We start from the raw sequence: 22,711 nt of genomic DNA, 5'->3' as shown, positions 1-22,711 counted from the left end.
TCAGTTTGTTGTCTTTTAGCGTATTGAAGTGTCTGTGAGTTTAATTACAATGAGTGTTATACGAAAAGCGCTTTCTTTGTCGAAAAAAATGGAAATCTTACAAAAGTACGATGAAAACAGTACTCTTAATCAAAAAAACTCTCTGATTCATTAGGAATCCCATCATCGACATTATGGAAGATAATAAAAAATTGCGATTCAATCACTGCAGCTGCGACGTCGCACAGTGTGCAATTTTCCCAATCTAGGTGGACAAAAATAAAATTTCAACTTGTTTAGTTAGGCATAGGTGAATATAGATTATCTTTAACATTTGGAGAGTGTTGTGAGAAATAGCTTTTACTGTTTTATTAGCGGCAAGCTATATTTAAAACGGTATAAACTTTGAATTCTCCCTAACACATCTCGCTCCTGTTCAGCCGTAGACAGAGAGGTTTACTATGTGGATGAAAAAAGAGCAAATTGATAGTGATTTATTGTGTTGTGAGACATGGAATCTGCTCAGATAGGTACGTTCTTACTAATGTAGCTTCAATTACAGGTTTGTGAAGTATTATTCTTCTTACAGAGAGATTTAAACATTACAATTAAAACAAACATGATTTTGAAATTCTCAAAATATAATGTGAGTTTTAGTTTAGCCGGTCCCGTTCGGTTAAAACAATTCTTTTACCATTTAATACAGTTTCTTTTAGAGTGTTGAATCCCTGTCTTAAAGTTTGCGCCTTCTTGCGCATTTATCGGTAATTAAATTTTTTCAGTTGTGGGGCATACGGTAACTGTTCCATGTTTGTCTTAACAGCAGAAAAGAATCATGAAATAAGGAAGTTTTTAATCACTTGTGAGTGGTTTAGGCCTGCAAATTATTCACATGACATCGAACATCAGGTTAAAAATACATTGGACACATTTTTCTCTAATCTTAACAAACGCACAGTGAATCAGAACCCAAATCACTAGCTGGACAGAATTAATAACTTCTCTGCATTCTAACGGATTGTTATGAAACTTTGTACAAGCATTACAGGTGGCAGAAATGTTTGTATATACAAACTCTGCTTAAGTTTGTACAAAAAAATACCCCCTTACAGCGGTTGCATTTAAATAAGATTAATAACTTCTCTTCTATCTAACGGAATTTTATTAAACTTTATACAGACGTTACAGGTGGAATATATTTTTGTCCACAAAGTCTGAACTGCCTCTTTATAGTGGTACATTTAGACAAAATTAATAACTTCTCTCCTATATAAGATATTTTATGAAACTTTGTACAATAATTAGACCTACAGGTAGCATACAGATGTAATCAGAATTTGTACATAAAAATATATGCTACCTGTAACTCCTGTACAAAGTTTTATAAAAATCTGTTGTGTAGAAGAGAAGTTAATTTTTTATAAATGTACCCCCTGTAAAGAGTACTTCCTCTTATGGAACTGTAAATATAGTTTGTACACAAAAAATATATTCTACCTGTAATTTCCGTAACCGTTGGAATGTAGAGAAGTTATTAATTTTGTCCAGCTAGATTTGCGTTATTGCACATTGTGTGTTGGGAGGATGTAAGCGCAGAAAAGTGAAGTGTGGTAAACATGGGGACTTGCAGAACACGCACACAGCAAACAACTATAAATGACTCTTTTTTTTTTTTTTTCGAAAGAATTAAGTACAGTATATATTGTAAATGTCTTTGACGTACAGTACAATAATTACACAATGCAGTAATACTGTACCTATTACCTTTCATGAATCATGTATTTCAATAGAGAAAAATGCTAATAGATACTGTATATTAGACGAAACGAGTATACCCGCCTATTATGTAGTCCTGGTTAATACGCGATTTACACTCGGTCCCTTGAACAGCGTCTTAGCGGGGTTTTACTGTATTAACCCATAAAATTCGAACCACTGGGGGTAGAAATGTGATGTTTGTTTCTGTGTTTTCAGAAAACATTAAAAATTCATCATATAGCTCAGTTGGTAGAGCAGCTGGCTACGGACTGGGAGGTCCGGGGTTCGATCCCAGGTGGCGACAGGATTTTTTCTCGTTGCCAAACTTTCAGAACGGCCCCGAGGTTCACTCAGCCTCATATAAAATTGAGTACCGGGTCTTTCCCGGGGGTAAATGGCGGCCAGAGCGTGGTGCCGACCACACCACCTCATTCTAGTGCCGAGGTCATGGAAAGCATGGGGCTCTACCTCCATGCCCCCCAAGTGCCTTCGTGGCATGTTACGGGGATACCTTTACCTTTTACATATATACATGCAGGGTCCCTACAACATACCAATTTTCCGAGCGCACTTGTTATTTGATCTTGAGACTTTCTAAGCGGCGAGTCTGCGTGCCCATATATTGCAACGCAGCACCGCCGATAAGCGGACACACCTGCAAACGTCAGGAGGTTTGAGCGCGACTGTAGCTTCTTTCAGTTTGTTTCTGTTATGTTTACATGTCACATAGGCCTATAGTAATGTTTTGTATATTATTTTATGGTTTTCTTAATGAAACTTACCTGCAATATCCCATAGTTGTAATTTCACTGTTTGTTTATCAGACCATTTTAGAATTTTCAGTGCAAAATCCATACCTACAGTTCCTTTGTAATCTTTTCTGAATGAGTTTTGAACGTAACTCTGAACAAATGATGTCTTCCCAACAGTTGCATCTCCTATAACTATCACTTTATGTAGTTCCTCAGGTATAACAATTGATCCTAAACAAAAGAGGAAAGAGAAATAACAAGTTAAAAGAACACAAGCAGAAGTTCTCCTTCCGTCATTTTTTAAATTTCTGTTTTTATGTTAGTAGACAGCAATATATGCAACGGAGGGGAAGTAAACTGGCCGCTCTGCTCCATTATCTCCTGACTTAGTTGCCTTACGAGTGATGCCTTATATGTGTGATGAGGTTCCAATAAGTCTTCGGACTGCTGACAAAACATACATACATACATACATACATACATACATACATACATACAGTCGGTTAAGGCGCTTGCCTGCCGGTCTGAAGTTGCGTTCGGGCGCGGGTTCGATCCCGGCTTAGGCTGATTACCTGGTTGGGTTTTTTCCGAGGTTTTCCCCAACCCTAATGTGAATGCAAGGTAATCTATGGCGAATCCTCGGCCTCATCTCGCCAAATATCATCTCGCTATCACCAATCCCATCGACGCTAAATAACCTAGTAGTTGATACAGCGTCGTTAAATAACTAAAATAAAAAATACATACATACATACATGCATGCATACATACATTCATACATACATACATGCATACATACATACATACATACATACATACATACATACATACATACATACATGTTGTTTTTAAGTTCGTCGTCGACCTGGTTGGCGAGTTGGTATAGTGCTGGCCTTCTATGCCCAAGGTTGCGGGTTCGATCCCGGGCCAGGTCGAAGGCATTTAAGTGTGCTTAAATGCGACAGGCTCATGTCAGTAGATTTACTGGCATGTAAAAGAACTCCTGCGGGACAAAATTCCGGCACATCCGGCGACGCTGATATAACCTCTGCAGTTGCGAGCGTCGTTAAATAAAACATAACATTAACATTTAAGTTTGTCTATAGACCAGTGATGTCAAAGCAAGCGCATTTTTCTAACCTTGACGTCGTGCGCGGGCATTAAGAGCTAGGTATGCTAGGAGGAATAAGCAGCCTGTTGGATTAAGAAAACAGTGGTTCACAAACTTCAAACGGAAAGTGAAATTTTATGTCGTTATTTTTATATGGCTTCTTTCTGTTTCTTATTTTCTATATTGTCTGTAAAACAAAAGTACTAACACCTGTTTCTTAGCCTAATATTGCAGTTGTGTTTTAAACGTTAATAACATAATAAAGAATAGAAGGAATATTCACACAAAATCCATAATAACTACAACTGTACTGTACTAAGAGAATTAAACACATCATTCATAAAGAAAGTGTTATCCCAAAGAAAGACACTGAATATGACATGATAAGTTGAAATTTATATTGATAGTAACTTTAGCCTTATAAAAGTTACCAAAACAATATTTTAGTGCAAAGCAAAGTACCTATATGTTTTAACTGTAACTAATATTACATAATAAAAATCTTATCGCATAATGCTTTTAGATGATATTGGTGCGCAACTTTCTGTTATCAGAATATTAAATTATCTCGAAATCTGCTGACGCTATAACTGACGTTTTACCAACACATAGGCTTATCTTTTGTTTGTGATGTAACAGTATTTGCTTTGTTAATTCATTTCCTTACAAACATTTTCCAGGCGAATATTTTCAAGCATTTTAATACACTATCTTCAGTAATATGTATTTACGATATATTAGATTTACGAAAACATTGTTTTAGTACCTGTAAGGCTACTAAACAAACATATTTGAAAATTTCACTTTTCTGTAAAAAAAAAGTTGAGAAAATATTCCTTTTGAATAAAAAAGCAAACTTGTGAAAACTGAACATTAAAATTAAAACTTACATTCTTATAATGCACTTATACTGCTCAGACAAATCTAAAAATTAACATGAGTACAGTTTTAATAATTTCTCTTCCCTTTATCCATTGAATCAGTGCTGGCCATTACTGTATATAGCTCGACCAAGCGGCATATACTACCTCTTTAGTCTGTCTCTTTCCTTTCCGCTGTAAAGCGCTCAGGCTCTTGGGCTCTAAAGCGCGCGCTTGCTCCTATGGGCATCAGTTGACATCACTGGTCTATAGTGTAGGAGTTATTCCTATAGTGTTTATTTTTTAGGGTGCTCCACAAATAATACTCGTACACGGTATGGTGAGTCTGGGGAACATACTGGCCATATCCTTTAGAAATGATTGTCATCAAAAACCTCCTTCACTAATTTCAAAGAATCCAGTACAGTGTGTGCTTTGATAGAATCTTGTTGAAAGTATGCACTATATATATATATATATATATATATATATATTAATATAAATAAATATATACGATGAAAGTCTTTGTATGCAGCACCTCTCAGAATTTACTGTATCTTCAAAAAAACATGAGCCCTATTATTTTGCTTGCAGTTACAGCACATCGTACAGTAATATTATTCATCATGCAACGAAACTTTGTGTACTTATCGGGAAGTTTCTGTGCTCGAGTATCTATTATTCTATCAAGCAACATGGGAGGAGAACTTTTGCGTGTAAATGAACATCTTATCAAAAGATATCGGGAATGTGTTAATGTAGACAGATATTACTTCGAAGAACTGCTAGAACACAATTTAATAACATAGTCTTTATGAAATAAAAATATTATTGTTGTGTGTATGCTATCATATGACTAAAAAATCATAAATGTACGAACGACTAGAAATACGCGTGGAGTTACAGGTCGATAATGGCACAAATTAGGCCTAACACGCATACATACCTCATGTGCACATTCCCGGCCGGGAGTCGAATGAGACGCTTTTGTATAAACGAATAGAAGTAATAGTTTGGTAGCGTCTGTGGCTCAGGCGGTAGAGCGTCGGACTTCCATTTACACGGACCAGGTTCAATCTCCAGCGAAGTCGCGATGGAATTTGTGGGACGAAGTAGACGTTACAGAGTGTTTCTCTCCCTCTAATCAGGGGCGGCTTTAGAGGCCATCGTGCCATGGCACTACCAGAATACAAGAGAAAAAAGGAGAATTCATATTTTCCGCGCAAAACCGAAGAGAAACAAGTTACGCTTGTGCTTGCAAACTCTACCGCCAATATTATCGTTGCCGCCAACCACGTTGTAAGCAGTGTTTGCAGCATGGATCTGAGCCAGGCACTACATCCCATAAGAAATATAATGGGATGCGCGCGCAATTTTCGTCTTCTCCAGTCCATTTCAGCATCTAAAATGTGCCAGGCACAGTTTATCGCTTTCGTTTTTAAATGCTTGGGTAGCTATATACAAGCTCATTTACTATCTCACTCCCTTACTTACACTCTTGTCTGTTCTCCCGCTTTATCGAAATAAGTTTCTTAGAGGGGATGATGCAAAAAGAAGATAATAAAATCTTTACCTTTTTTTTTAAATAATGTGTTTAACAAAGCTTTTATTTCAGTACATTCTGACTGTAGTGCGAAACTGTAAACCTGTGAGGTGTTATCGTGCTATGTAAGTTGTGAAGAAATTAATTCAGTTATCACTTTATTAAAATTTCCGCTTTCAATATTAACATATTATAAAAACTAAATTCCTGTTAAATAATTTATTTACAAGGCGTTTAAATATTTACCAAAAACAGCAAAGTTAACAGATCTAGAAAATTCAACTCGGATGTTTATTAGGGCTATAAAAAAATTGATTGTGTGGATGAGATATGGAGATGTGTTCTGTTTCCCTTGTGTTCTATTCCAAGGTAAACGTAACTAGTCAAAAGGGGTCTTACAGATTTACTACACTTAGGGCCAAGGAATAAACTAAAACACAAAGAATCAAACGTTCATATGACTAACGTCTTCAGTTTGTCTGCGCTGGTTAAAGACAACATTGAAATTCAGTTAAACTTACATTACAGACTCGCGATTGCAAAACACAACGAGCAAGTTGAAGAAAACATATGTCCTAAATTTAATAATAAATTGTATAAAATTTTAGGCAGCAGCATATTCAGTAATAACAAGGCACGATAAATCCGATAACTTAGAATACAGGGGCGTGTTTCGCGAATTAGTTCACTTCAGTTCTTAGTTAGATAAAGACTGAATTAGTTAAAAGAGCACTTAACCAAGTCAACAGCATTTAAGGATGCTTCTAAAATCATTCAAAACGAGTTGCTTGACTGCATGTTGAAAGTGTAGGCCTACCATGTCCAAATAAAAAGGAACTAATGATTATAGACTATGTTTCTATCATTGTTTACCATACGACTGATGTTTCAGCTACTCCTACTATTACGTTACGAGCTACCGGCGTAGCTCTGTCGACTAAGGCGTTTGCCTGCCGATCCGGAGTTGCTCTCGGGCGCAGGTTCGATTCCCGCTTGGACTGATTACCTGGTTCGGTTTTTCCGAGGTTTTCTCCAATCATAAGGAAAATGTCAGGTAATCTATGGCGAATCCTCGGTCTCATACCGCAAAATATAACATCATTATCACCAATTCCATCGACGCTAAATAACCTCGTAGTTGATACAGCGTCGTTAACTAACCAAGTAAATAAATAAATTACGCAATATTATTGATGGAATGCTTGTGTGTTAACTGACAAGTGTGCATTTTTCCAATAATAATAATAATAATAATAATAATAATAATAATAATAATGATAATAATAATGTCATTATTATTATTTATTTATTTTTATTCTTATCTCTGGCACTAGGCATTAAATGTTTATGAGCCGCCACTATTTGGAAGGTGATACGTGAAAAGAGACAAAACATCGACAACGCGCTTGTTCTGCCCGACACACAGTTACGGCTCGCACTTTTTTTTTTTTTCTGTTTACTGTCAAGGCGGTCGTCCTTTCCTTTCCGATGTGTGAAGTCATTCACAGTCATTTAATGGCTACTGTTATGGTACCGCTACCCGAGGAAACCAGATCCATCTGTTCACCAATGTGGAGTAGCGGTTAGCACGTCTGACCGTGAAACGAGCGTGCCCGGGTTCAAACCCTGGTTGGGACAAATTAACTGGTTGAAGGTTTTCCGGGGATTTTTCTCAACACATTGAAAGCAAATGCTGGGTATCTTTCGGCGCTGGACCTTGGATTTATCTCGCTAGCATTATTACCTACATCTCACACAGACGCTAAATAAACATAGCAGTTGATAAAGCGTCGTAAAATAACCAACTAAAAATGAAGACTCATCCAATAGTTGAAGATCTGTATTCAGGCTGTACGTCAATAGTAGTTCACAGGGACAAGTCTATTTGCTTAAATGTCAGTGAAAACTACGAGAAATGATGCTGTCTGTAAAATGATAGAAATTACAGGAAACTCTAGTTGAAGTTGTTGCAGTAGATATAATTAATTCATGTAAGAACTTCTTGTACTCGTAGTTTTGGATATCCTGTCTATGCCACATTATTTCATTGTTCTTTACAAACCATACTGAATCATTAGTTAGGAGTATCATATTACACTATAATGTGTTATGAAGTTGTTATTATTTTGCCATCATAATCTCAATGTAACTTAAGAATTCAGAAGACTTTTACCATTTGTCTAACCGTAGAATATTCCTATTACTGTAAGACCACATAATTGCTTCCTTTCTTCCTTACTTTTTCGGGTTGATTTCAAGGACCTTTATTTAATACAAATCTGTATCTGCTGGCAGTCTAGTTTTTCCCTCCTGACAGTTCTCTCTCTGTTGTAAATCAAAATAAGCTTATAAATTATTTTTCTGACAATAGTGTGCAAAATCTACTTTTCAACAGAACAAAAACGAAAACATCCCTTCGTATGCGACTGCAAATTTAATTTACACTTCTTCCAACAAACATTTCTATTTATTTCCAGACCTCATGGCACTGAAGTTTCATTGTCTGCGACAACAACGTAGTTGGTTTTCCTACATTTCTAATCTTTTAGCCGAAATAACTTTTACCGCAGGCTTTTGATTAAACCCATTCATATTTATCTTCTGGAACTCTTCACAACAAATTTGTTGTGAATGAAGTTGGTATATAAAAACATGGATCATCAAGAAATACAGAATGTTTTCAGAAGTAGCTAACCACAGCTTAGGAAGTGTACTACTGTAATACGCCCGTCATACGACATAACTTTGTGCAGCCGTGTAGGTGGAGCCGAGGCTGTCAAATAGCGATTTCTCACAAAAAGTGTTCATTATCGCTCGCTTCCCCTCATATCCTGTAAGAACTATGGACTGTCCCCTCCTTTTAAACTATAGATGATAATCTTTTCATTTTAGTTCTTTATTATAAGCCCTCTTTAACTACAGCATTGCTAAACACTGCAATTCTAACAATTTAACTCCACTTTTAAAGTAAAGGATCCATCAAGAGAACGGAACATCATTCTCATACTTTTTACTTTAACTTAACACTAATTTTAATTTGCAATGGCTGTGTATTTATTTTGATAGGGTATTTTACGACGCTTTATCAATATCTTAGGTTATTTACCGTCTGAATGAAGTAAAGATGATAATGCCGGTGAAATGAGTCCGGGGTCCAGCACCGAAAGTTACCCAGCATTTGCTCACATTGAGTTCAGGGAAAACCCCGGAAAAAAACTTCAACCACGGGGTTCGAACCCGGGCCACCTGATTTCGCGGCCAGAAGAGCTAACCGTTACTCTACAGGTGTGGACGCAATGGCTGTTCAGAAACAATATTTATTTATTTATTTATTTATTTATTGATATTTATGTGCTGGACAACAGCCATACTCCAATAAAAGTCCAGCACAGTGATACAAATAATGCAATAAAACGAACAACTATGGTACACATTACATAATAGAGATAACAACAAAAAAGAACAAGGTTTACAATGATTAGCTTACAAGGATTAATACTAATATATTTTAAGGAAAAGAGTTGATTCATACAAAAGTATTACCAAAATGTGTAGAAAGATAATGCAATTAATATTAACGAAGACATTGCCATGTCCTAATACTTCTATACATTGAATGGATCGAAATCGCCTACATTTAAGTTAGCATGTTTAATACATCTGGAGACCGGCGAGGAAGATTTAGAATTTCTAATATAGAAGAGTTTGTGATGTCTCATGTCCTTCATAGGAATACGAAGGCTGACGCTATTTAAGAAAGATTGACAATTAATGTCACCTTTAAGGACCTTGCATAAGAATAAGTAATCGAGATCATGACGTCTGGCATACAGGCTTCGACATTTAAAGTGCTCACATTTTTGATCATAGTTATACTCAGAGCTATTAGGCAGGAATCGGTAAGAACATAATGAAATAAATTTCCTTTGAATATTTTCAAGTTTAGCCGAATCAGAATTAGTAATAGAGTTCCAAACTACAGATGCATATTCGAGTTTCGATCTCACTAATGTATAGTATAGTATTAAAAGAGAGACAGGTGTTGAAAAAGAATAAGTAATTGACCGAATTATTCCTAACATTCTTATTGCATAATATAAATATAATCAATGTGATTATGAAAATATAATTTATTGTCAATTAATACACCAAGGTCTCTAATACAATCTTTTCTGTTAATTAATAAATTTTTTAGGTGATAGTTATATTTTAGTGTAGAGGTTTTCCTTGAAAATGATATTACGTAAGTTTTGGATTCATTAATCATCATCCCGTTATCAACTGACCATTTGGTAATTGAATTAATGTCACGCAGAATAAATTGACAGTCGGCAACACTATTGATTTTTCGAAAAATTTTAAGATCAGCGAATAATAGATAGTCAGAACTTATTCTTTTGCAAATGTCGTCAATGAAGATTAAAAATAGAAGAGGTCCTAAAGTTGAGCCCTGGGGCACACCACAAATAATATTAAATGGATCAGAGAGAGTATTCGAAATTCGTACACAAGATTGTCTATCGTGTAAATAATTTTCAAACCAGTTTACGTAGCTTACCGATAATCCTATATTATTTAATTTAGACAATAGTATAGAGTGTGGAACTATATCAAACGCCTTACTGAAATCAAAATATATTGCATCTGTTTGGCCCTGGGATTCAACAACTGGTACAATCTGATTCAAATAAGAGACTAAGTTAGTTGTAGTAGATTTGGATTTTGTAAATCCGTGTTGTGCAGAATTTAATTTATTTTTAACAAGAAATGAAATATGTTTGTGAATTATAGTTTCAAAAATTTTAGAGAAATTATTTAAAATAGAGATAGGTCTGTAGTTACTAACTACATTCCTTTTGCCATTTTTAAAGACCGGAATAACTGCTGCTTGTTTCCAGTATGAAGGAAATACCCCAGATTTCAAACTAAAGTTAAATATGTGAACTAATAAAGGTGTAAGAATTTCTGAACACTCTTTAATTATAAAATTTGGAATACCATCAGTGCCCGTTGATTTAGTCGGCTTTAATTTTTTAATTGATTTCCTTACATCATCATGTGTTACTATAGGTATAGATAGACAGTCTGTACAATTGTTATTATTGTTTTGTGCCTTAAGATTAAGCTTTTTCTGAACTGAATTGAAATGGTTAGCAAATGCATTGACAATATCTTTTTCATCAGTGAGGTGTTTATCTTTAATAATTAATTCATATGGGTGGTTATCAGTTTTACGAAATGATTCAACATACTTCCAAAATTTCTTAGGTTCATTTTTTAAATTTTCATCGATTTTTTTAAGCCAAATTAATTTATCAGTTTTGATTTTAGATTTAACTAGTTTTCTATAATTAGAGAAAATTTGGTAATAGACATCAGTTTTGAATCTTTTATATTTTTTATGCGCCTTATCTTTTCTTCTGATAAGTTGACGTAAGCTGTTTGAAAACCATTCAGGATATTTAGACCTTTTAGTCATTGTGACTGGAATTGACTGAGTTATGGCATTTTTAACAATCAAACATAATGAATTAGTTGCTACATTTACATCATTTGCTTGGTACACGCAATTCCAGTCACAGTTGTATAGATTAGTATAAAGATTCAAGTAATCACCTTGAGCATAATTATGAAAACAACTTTGTTGACTATGATTAGAGTAAGATAGATTAACTTCAAGATTTATTAGGAGAGGTGGATGATATTTATCTTGTAAGACTAGAGAATGCGAGGCCAGTTTGACTTCACACTCTGAAACATTTGTAAAAACTAAGTCAAGTAGGTTCATGTTATTAACTGTAGAGTTAATTTGTTGCAAGCTGATATAACTTAAGGATGAAAATAACTCATGTGATTTGATTTTGGCACAATGATGTATATCATTATGACAACAACCAGATGTCCAATCCATACCAGGAGCGTTGTAGTCACCGAGCATTAATATTCTGTAATTGTGTGAGTCTAGATTGAATTCAAGAAAATTAAGATAGAATTTTAAAATTTTAGGATCAGTATCCGGTGAAAAATAATGATTGCCTGTTAAAATATTATAACCATCTTCCGTAGGGATTTGAACCCATACACATTCACTGATAGATTCAAGGTCATGTCTCCGATATACTCCAGATATCTGGTTGTTCACCGCTATTAATATACCTCCACCACGAGTTTTATTGGAATTATCTAGTTTTCTATCCCCACGAAAAATATTATAATAGTTAGGAAATAAATTATTGTATTCAGCAAGCTCATGTAGCCATGTTTCAGTAAGACAGATGATTTTATAATTATCACTAATTACATTTTCAAAAAATTCATCAATTTTTGTATTTAATCCTCTAACATTTTGATAATAGATTTCAAGATGATTACTTGAATTGAACATTGTGTGTTACTTGGAAAAATTTAAGAGGTATTTTCCCAAGAATCAACGGAAACAGAATCAGAATTAGCGGGGGGAGTAAAATGTTGCTCAGATTTAAGTTTGCCATAAAATGGTGCAATAAGGCACCCAGCAGGCCAAACTTCGGCATTATTTATTAACTCAAAATCTCTCTCATCCACAGAAATGTGGAAGGATGAATATGTCTGAAATTTCGTTTTTAATTTTGTCACCACAAGGGACCTTAGATTTAGTTGATTCTTGAGAGTGTCCTCAATATTAGTTGCATTAACTTTCGAGCTAAACCTAGAGACAAAAAGTGATTTAGATTTAATTCTCACAGGAGCCATTTCTAATGTACTCGTCATTGTTCCAACTTTAGGCTCACGTTTTCTGTACTTCTTCTTAGTAACTAATTGAAAGCCCTCTGCATCAATAGAATCCGTTGGAACATTGGCCGTAGGAAGCTCGCTTTGCTTGTTATGCTGATTCGATGTAATAGTAGTAGCAGGCAAAGTCCTCCTGGTTGCTGAGTCAGCGGAATTACAAGCACTCGTATTGTCAGCTGCTATATTCTGGGACAAAACTTTGCTATATGAATTACTGAGAATGGGATAACTTGATTGATTAGATTGTTGACCATTATTGGTATTAATAAGATCTGATATAAGGGGAGAGCAACCCTTAGATAATAGCTCAGACACTTGGAGCTTAAGCGCCACATTTTCATTCTTTAACTCACACATGTCTTTTTGTAGACTCTTTACATATTCTAAGATATCACTAACCATATCGATTAATGATACACTGTTGAGTCTAACAGTTTCAATTTGAACCGAAAGACCTTCAGCTGCACTTGAAGACAAATTAGGAAGAACCAACTCACGTGTTGGAGATATCACCTTTTTCCCAGCAGCACCATTACTGGAACGAAGCGGTGTGTTGTCACCATGTGAAGACTTAGATGCACTAACACATTTTAGGCACTTGTATGAAGAACTACCACTTTGCGTATATATATCATATTCTGCATCACCAATATTGATGCGGTCCAAATGGAAACGTAGACCACAGGACCCTACACATTTAAGAACTTTTTGTCTGCCATAGAAAACCCCACTGCAAGTAGGGCAGGCATCCTTGCTAGGTGCCATCCTAAGAAAACGAAGCACTGAATATGTTGTGTAATACACGCAGCTACTCGTACACACATCCGATCAGCATGAAGGCTGACAACCGAATATATATATAATAATAATAATAATAATAATAATAATAATAATAATAATAATAATACTAATAATGATAATAATAGTAATAACAATAATGATAATGATAATGATAATAATAATAATAATGATAATAATAATAATAATAATAATAATAATAATAATAATAATTAACGTATGTTTTAAATAATAAAGAGTATTTTCACAAATGATAAGAGGAAAACTGTAATAGTATTTTTACGTTACATAGTAAACTATTAAACTAAAGAGAGCATTCAGAAACGATAAGATAATAATTCTAATATTATTTCGTTCTTTAATGTCCATTCGGGGATTATGATATCTCAATAAATTACCGTTTTTGCAAAACTTGCTAACTGAAAAAACTAAATTTTACAGGAGAGACAAAACACTATAGTAAGCAAGTTTTGCTGTCACTCTCACCTATAGCAGAAAGCAAGTTTGGAAAAAACGATCACACTTTGACACACTACAATGAAGAGAAATAACCAAATTTTACTAAGACGCCTTGAACATCAGGTAGAGGCCTGCCTTATGTTAACGAATCCATTAAAATCTCAATTTTGCAAATTTTGCAGTTAGCAAGTTTTGCAAAACCGGTCCAATTTTGTAATTCTTCACAATACTCGAAATTTCAAGGTATACTGGCTACTCTCATAATAACAAGTATGAAGCATTGGTGCAATGCTTGTTGGTCTAACTTCACCATGCTTCATGTTATTATTACAAGAGGAAACCGAAGCACTCGCAGACAACTTGTCCCACAACTTAACTTTCCACAAGATTACCCAAATATGTTTGTGTTCAATATGTTATCACTAGAATTCAGATTTTTAGGCACTAAAAATTGCAGTTTTAGGCGCCTAAAATAAGCTCAAAATTTGTAAAATTAGGCTCTGTTTTAATGAAAATAGGCATTTTAGGCACATCAAGGTATCATACTTATTTCTTTCACTGAAATTTTTAGTTATACACTAAAATACGCACAAAAAAGTATGTTTAAGCATTAAAAAAGAATACTATATTATATTTATAAACAGAGCTGCACAAATTTAATATATTGAAACTAATGAAATAATGATTATTGATATCAAGATTACTCATTTTAAGTTATTGAAATTCAGTTCCATGCTCAGACTTTATTATAATTATCTGCACAGTACACCAGCAGAATTTTTTCTAAATTCTCCACAGTTAACCTTTGCCTTTTGTCACTGAGAATCATTTTGAAAGCAGAAAAACTTCTTTCAACCGAAACTGATGTGAGAGGCGCAAATTTTAAATTAGGTACAATAGAAACATCAATACTTACTGGAACATTTACACTTTCTCCCGATATCACTCTTGATACTTTTTCCAACAATGAAAATCCTACAGTCTTATTTAATACGTTGTCCCACTTATTTTTAACTTTTTTCCCAGTTTCGCCCAAAGCAGAATGTATGTTCACTTGAGCTTCCTTTACTATTGCTATTTGGCTACAAAGAGATTGTTTTTCAAGTTCTAATTGTTCAATGCTTGCAGGTATGAAAGAAAAGTTTGATGTTATGTAGGCAATATCGTTTTTCACTCGTGAGTCATTCAGACAATCTTTCACTGCTTTCACACACGCTGCACTATCAGTTTCAGGTAATTTATCAATAACTATGACCACTTCTTTAAAATACTTAGAATAATACACCACTGACTGAATCCAGGTTCTCCATCGTGTAACAACCGGCTGAGGTGGGAGTGGGATATCTGGAAAGTTCTCTCTGAATATTGAAATCCTGGATGGGGCTTTACAAAAACATTTTTTTGTGTTAGAAATAAACGAATTGACAAGAGGAAATTCATTCCGGATTGTTTCAGAAACCCTGTGAAGGCCATGTGCTAGACAGGTTACATGCGTGAGGTTAGGATAAAATGTTTTAAGAAGTGGAGCTGCAGCAACCATGTATGAGGCAGCATCAGTACAAAACAACAGAACTTTAGAATCGTCTATATTACCTGAGTATAAAGACTGTAGGCCTTTATTTACAAATTAAGCAATGGCTTGGCTATTCACTTTCGAAAGTTCCTTAACACATACGAGGTGTGGAATCGAAGGTCCATCAGGACTAAGTTTTCCTACTACCATATTTGCTATATACCTATTCATAGGATCTGAGGTTTCATCCACAGAGACCCATATGTAAGAATCACCTATATCCTCCCGAATGGAAGCTAAAGTTTCATTGTATATTCTGTCTAAGTAATTTTTTCTTAGGGTCGACTCAGATGGGATATTTTGTTTGCAGTATTTTTGTAAAAACTGTCTTAAAACCGGATTTTCAATTGCATTCCAGGGAATGTTAGCAGCAACAAACGCTCTGGTTAAATCAGCATAGAAATTGCTGCTGAGATTGGATGAAGTAGACTGTGTTAGTAAAGTTTGTTGCAGTTGATTTTTCTGCTGAGCTTTAGCCTTATGAGCCGCTCCTTGCACATGCTGCTTTAGGTGGCACTTCTTTTCTTGCGAAATCTAAAAATGTAAAGTAAACTGAATTAAAATAAAATCCTAATTGTTTTATTGCCGTATTTCTATCACAAAGTTAGTGAGTTCGAACAATCAAAATTTTAATGACCTGCAAATACTTTAACTATCGGAATTTAAAAGGTTAAAGTGTAGTGGTCTTAAAAAGAATTATACCTCAGGATAGCTCAGTCAATGTATAAATATTATAGGCCTACTCATTAAAATTAATAGAATTTATATATTTCAACTATTGTTACATACCTGTTTTCTACAAATCTTGCAGAATATTATTTTTCCATCATAAGTGAATTCTGAATATTCTGTTAGCCATTGCCGGATCATTGTAGATTTTGCACTTATATTTTTCGGCATTATCGCGTTAAACTTCACAGGAAAACGTCCTACCGCTCAAAACTTCTCAACACAAATAAGGTGAGGGAAAGAGCAACTGTTAACGAGCATTCAAATGAGCCGTTGTTATTGAGATTCAATTGGACAAAAATACAAAGTTCCACTTATTGTTGCATTTCCTGGTAGTGTTAACACTAGGAGGGCCATTCTTTTAAATATTTTGTAACGGTTTACCCTACTAATTCGCAGTTTTACGACTTTTCATAAATATTTCAAAAACACTCTTTCTCCAAAAATTGTGATTTTATGACACTCTGAAGGGCAGTACAGCTAATCGGTTTCAGACCGAAAACAGTCATTTTTATAGTATAGTATATCTCTGAATCGGTAGCAGCACATGTTGTGATTGTTGCCTGCTTCAAAACTAAGGTTGGTTCTTTGTCGGCATTTATGCCTCCAAACATGTTAAATTCGGTGAAATCTATTGCGAGTGTCGTGAGATTCAAAACATTTTGTTTCCTTTATCAATGGTTTCATGGCCGGTGTGAAGCAAACTTTCCACTTTTTAAATGCCTTAAATTTCGCAGTGAATGCATGTATAAATTATAAAAAGTAAGAGTAAAATGCGAAACTTTACAGTGAGTTAGGCATTTTTAGGCGAATATTAACAAATTAGGCTCTAATAACCGTTTTAGGGCATTTTAGGGCACTATAAAACTCTTTGAATACCTTTCAATTTCCATGAAACACAAATATTAATAATTATTTTTACTTTTCTCCTAAAGAAACAAAATAGGCATTTGCCCTAGAATCCGATGTCTGGTTATCACACAAAGGAAATTGAGTAGAGATACGGAATCAGAACTCTTTAGCGACGCCAATGACGTTCCTTCTCAAGCGGTATATAATAAATCTGTCTGCAGTGATTATTATGTGTACGAGTTTCTACTTGAATAAATATTTGAGGAGCCTATTTTCAAAAGACCCTTGTCCATTACCCTAACTTTGTGGAAAATAACAGAAAACGTTTTCAGGTCTAAAAGTTCTTACCAGCTAGGCAAGAGACATTACGAAACCAAAGAGGTTGGGTGCATTTAGAATCAAATGGGAGCATCAGAGTCTTTGATTCCAAAGATGGAACTAATATTTTGTCGCAAATTCTGCTGTTAAAAAGAGTCAGTTTGATTCCATAGTCACTTTTAACTCAAAATTTTTGTAACAATAGAACTATTCACTGGAATATTTAGGAATTCAAGGTACATTTTAAGACAGTTTAAAAAACTACGATAAACATATTCAAACTGAAAGAATGTGCTATCCTGCACATTCGTTTCCTCATCGTTCGAAGACATGCTTTAGCGGTTCTTCTAAGACAGTTCTGCAATGAATTGAACAAATCACAAATAGCAATTTTTACATACTAGAATTTTGGCCTAAAATTAGAAACATTAAGAAAATTTCAGGCCGCACATTTAAAAAAAGTATCGTTTATTATAGTACCATTAAAATAGAATTATCATTTTATGGTTTCCGGGTGGCCCACTAGATTAATGAGAGCTTTAAACAATACAAAGTTTATTATAATTTTTTCGTCTTACTGTTCATTACACTCTACTCTTTTTAGACGTTAGACTTAAAAACACAATTGTCCTTGTGTCGCCGTTCAACAGTTTCTGTGTTTTACAGATTACAGTTGAAATTGATCCACCAATTTTTAATAGAACCACTGTATTATAGATATGTTAAATACAGTTTTAACATTACAAATGTCCCTTCATAATCCTTTACTGGACTTTGTATTTTATAAGATGTTAAATAGGCTACAGTTAAGATATTACAATCACTTTTACATCATCTTTACTGGAATCTGTATTTCATAAGAGATGTTAGTACCGCTACCGCCTTAAAATTACATTTATCATTCTTTAATAAACTCCACATTTTATACGAAATGCTACAAACACTCTTAAAATTACACTTATCCTCACATCGTTCTTTACTAAACTCTGTATTTCATAAGATACGTTAAGTACAGTATTAAAATTACACCTATTATACATAAATCTTTACCTTGAAGCTTTATTATTTTGTTTGTCCGTCACTACAGCTTAGTGGGTAGCACGTGCACTTAACAACCAAGCGGTCCGTGGTTCGACTTCCGCCTTGGGAAAATATTAATCTTCATTCCACGCTACTAGATGTTCATGCCTTGCATTGTACTTGTCCTGTGACAACTACGCGATGATCCTATATCGCACCGACCTCAAGGTCATGGAGACCCGCAGTGTGAGAGACTCTAGTGTTTCTTCAATGAAAGCCGGAACATCTAGATGATGTAGTTTCTCACGAAGAAACAGAATATTTTGCTTAATTATTTATGTTATTATTTTCCTTTGTTTGTAGGTAATGAAATTATTAATTACAATTGCGTCACAAGACTAAACTTTATGGAAAATGATACGTTTTCTCCTTTATAGCCAGAAATGATGGATGCCATTTCCATTAATAAAAGTTATTTGTAAATAACCAATAATTCACAATTAAATTTATCATCCAAACAATTACTCACACTTTGGATTTATTCATTAGATTAAACGTCTGACAGAGCACTCATAAATTTTATGATTTTTGACTGTGTAAATTTAGTAATGAAACTAAATTAAGAATTGTTATTATATAATCATACTGAATATTTATTTCTGTATCTTTCCAGGTCAAGGGAGAGAAAATCGCGGCACTTCCGCGTCGTCTGATGTAAGTTTACTTATTATTACTTACTTACAAATAGCTTTTAAGGAACCCATAGGTTCATTGTCGCCCTCACATAAGCTCGCCATCGATCTCTATCCTGTGCAAGATTAATCCAGTCTGTACCATCATGTCCCACCTCCCTCAAATCCATTTTAATATTATCCTCCAATCTACGTTATTATTATTATTATCATTATTATTATTATTATTATTATTATTATTATTAGTAGTAGTAGTAGTAGTAGTAGTAGTAGTAGTAGTACTACTATTATTATTACTATTATTATTATTATTATTATTATTATTATTATTATTATTATATATTCAGTAGGCCAACTCCAAAGCTATATTACTGAAGTACAGGATGGAAATATTTGTTTCAGTAAGTGAGGTCTACGTAGAACTACTTCTTCTTTGTTTTACAGTGACTTGTTTTTCTCTTAAAATATTAAGTGCCAATATTAAAGATAAATTCTGTAGGACAAATTAATATATCTACAATATTCTCTCAGCTAGCAGTGCATAATAACTGCGGATTCCCGGCCAACAAGTCACTCAGCTGAGTGCGCTCCTAGTATAATGAAGTTGACATTGGATACACGTCAACATATATATGCCTAACTTGGAGTCAGGCCACAAAGGGAAACATCGAAGGAGGAAAGTTCGATCCGGTGCTGTGGATTGAATTCGGCGTAGCTCAGTGGTCAGAGCGCTTGATACGTAGAACCAAGGACCCGGGTTCGATCCCCGACGCCGTAGCGAATATTTCTCCTAAAATATTAAGTGAAAGTATTATAGCTATAAGTTACAGAACTACTGTACTTCCAATTTCGTCGCAAGTTCCATAACTTTTAAAGCTCTCTGGCAGTAAGCAGAAAGGAACAATACCAGAACCCTTTGTTGTTAGGACTACCATTCTAATGTAAAACATCGTTTTAATACGTGTGGGTGAACCACTGGAGAAAATGTTTGTATTTAGAGCGAAAAGAGAAACAACAAATTTACTTTTAACGGTTGCATCAACTTTGAACGCAAATTTCGTAAATATAAAACAATATCGGAAGTAGGCTATACAGTAAAAAGTAAGGAAAGTCAACCCCATTACAGACCTTGAAGATCTGTACATATTAGCGAGAGGTTAAGGCTCTCACCTATACAGATAACTGGCACTGATGGCAGTAGGGGTGTCAGTCCTATGTTCCCGCCGCCTTTACGCACCGTTACCCCCCCCCGGTGGTACTTATTTGTATTAGACGCTGAGTAAACCCCAGACTCATAGCGCGGCCGGAATAAATCGAACCGAGACGCAAACACGCGCCCCACAATGGACAATGCTTATAGCTTCGTTATGTAACTTGTACACAACTAGTTATATATATATATATATATATATTAACGACACTGTATCAAGTAGTAGGTTATTTACCGACGATGTAATTGGTGATAGGAGGTGATACTTGACGAAATGAGGCTGAGGATTCGACATAAATTATCTGACATTATCTTCACAGACGGGGAAAACATCGAAAACGGCCCAAGTGAGAATGGAGGCCACTCCCTAGCGCAGCTTCGGGACAGTAGACAAACGCGCTATCTCTTGCGTGTGGCCAATATATACATTAGTCTATACTTATACAGGATCATTCATGAGGAATTACCGCCACTTACGGAACTTATTTCTGAAGAAATTCTGAGCAAAAATTGTCATATAAACATGTGTCCTATTCTCAATTTTTTCAAAGTTACACTAATTTGAAGTTGTTAAAAATAGTAAGCTAACTTACCCTTTTCTTTATTTGAAAGGGTAAAAGAATGTTAATAATAATAATAGTAATCTAACCCCATTGAGGGTAGCCCTTACGGACTCAGTATATCCTCAAAAAAATTATAATACATATGTAAACATAGATATTAAATTTTAAAGAAGGGAAACAAAGAAAAGGGCGTGAAAAAATACAATTGCTATTAATGTGGGACCATGTGATTAATTAGGATTTGGCAGGATTTTTTAAACACAATTATCACAATGTCATCCCTCAGAGATGTTGGCAGAGCAAACTGCCGTCGACATTCTTCGAAAAAAGCTGGTATAGTCCCTCGAGCACCTATGAGAAAGCCGAATACCTCAACGTGAATTAAGGCATATTTCAGCTTGAAATAGTTGACTGTAGGCTCATAGATCGAGAGAATGAACTATGAGTATACAGTACTTTCTTTAATTGACTAATAATCTGAAGTTAAAAATGTGTGGTTAATTCCTTAGTTGCTTGTAAAGATTTTTTTTTTAATTTTTTACTAAAGATTACATTATTCTTACACACTTATCACAACAATTGTTACAGATCACACGACTTCAAGAAACTTGATTCTTTGCAGTTCAATTTTGCATCCTAATGTGTACCGTAGTCTTAAAGAGTGATTTGTAACAATTGTGATAAATGAGTAAGGAAAATGTAATTTTATAGTTGAAAATTGAAAAAAAAAATTCTGTACGAAGCAACTAAGAAATTAACACATTTTTAGCTCCAGAATATTAGCCGATTAGGCTAAAGAAAGTATACTTCTGAAAAGTTCATTCTCTATTTGTAAAATATTGAGAATAGAACCAATGTTTACAAGACATTTTTTGGTCAAAAATCTTCGGGAATAAACTCCGTACGTGGCGACAACTTCTTGTGAATAACCCTATATATATATATATATATATATATATATATATATATATATATGTAATATACTTCCACGTAAACCGTATAACACATAAATGAAGGTCCTGCCTGTAGCGTCGTGGTATAAGGCATCATGCCTGGGCTAGTATTACCCAGAGTGATCACTGGTTCTTTTGATAGGGTCGGCCAGTGTATGGGACAGGTGCCCACCCACCATCGTCATGAATTTAGGGAGCTACGATAGGTAGAGAAATCAGGTTACGGAAACCGGCTATAATGGCTGGAGAGATCATCCTGCTATCTACACAATACCTGCGTTCTGGTTGCACGATCGTTCCCCTCTGATGAGGAATGTGGACATGAAGCCAGCAGCAGACTGTTCGACCTCAGCCCTTCATGTGCTATCGCACCAGGGATTTAATTTAATATAAATGAGGCCAAATTCTCACTTCTAAGATTATAAAACGTCTTTACTTTGCGATCCAGAAAGCTAAAGTTTATCTTATGTTTGTGCTTATTAAATAGGACTAATTACATTTATGTATGTCTTACGAACCACATTAAGGAAAGCTTTATGAAGGGTAATCTTATTCGCAACGCCATAAGGGAAATTAATTATTATGAAACAATTAAAACAGAAACTGCAAGGGTAAGTATCGTCTTCGTGTTCATCTTTATTTCTTCCATCCACTTTCTCTCCCTTTCTTCCGTCGAATTTGCTTCAACATTTCCTTCTTCTGTTTGTCTCTCTCTCCCACCCCCCCCTCCCTTCCACACCCTCTCTCTTTCTCGCAGTGCCACACCACCT

At 34.9% G+C, this 22,711-nt stretch overlaps 1 protein-coding gene across 1 annotated transcript in view; it reads left to right on the top strand.

Annotated features, from left to right (window-relative positions):
• The window catches only part of LOC138705025 (protein CIP2A homolog), a 720,063-nt gene that overhangs the window by 486,559 nt on the left and 210,793 nt on the right, over nucleotides 1–22,711 (top strand). The window contains exon 3 of the mRNA XM_069833567.1: nucleotides 19,197–19,237. Within this exon, the coding sequence (XP_069689668.1) occupies nucleotides 19,197–19,237 (41 nt within the window). The remainder of the gene's footprint in view (nucleotides 1–19,196; nucleotides 19,238–22,711) is intronic.

Source organism: Periplaneta americana, chromosome 8 (assembly GCF_040183065.1).
Source record: "Periplaneta americana isolate PAMFEO1 chromosome 8, P.americana_PAMFEO1_priV1, whole genome shotgun sequence".
Lineage (NCBI taxonomy): Eukaryota > Metazoa > Arthropoda > Insecta > Blattodea > Blattidae > Periplaneta > Periplaneta americana.
Note: the sequence above shows the minus strand (reverse complement) of the source record. Positions and strands in the feature narration are given on the sequence as shown.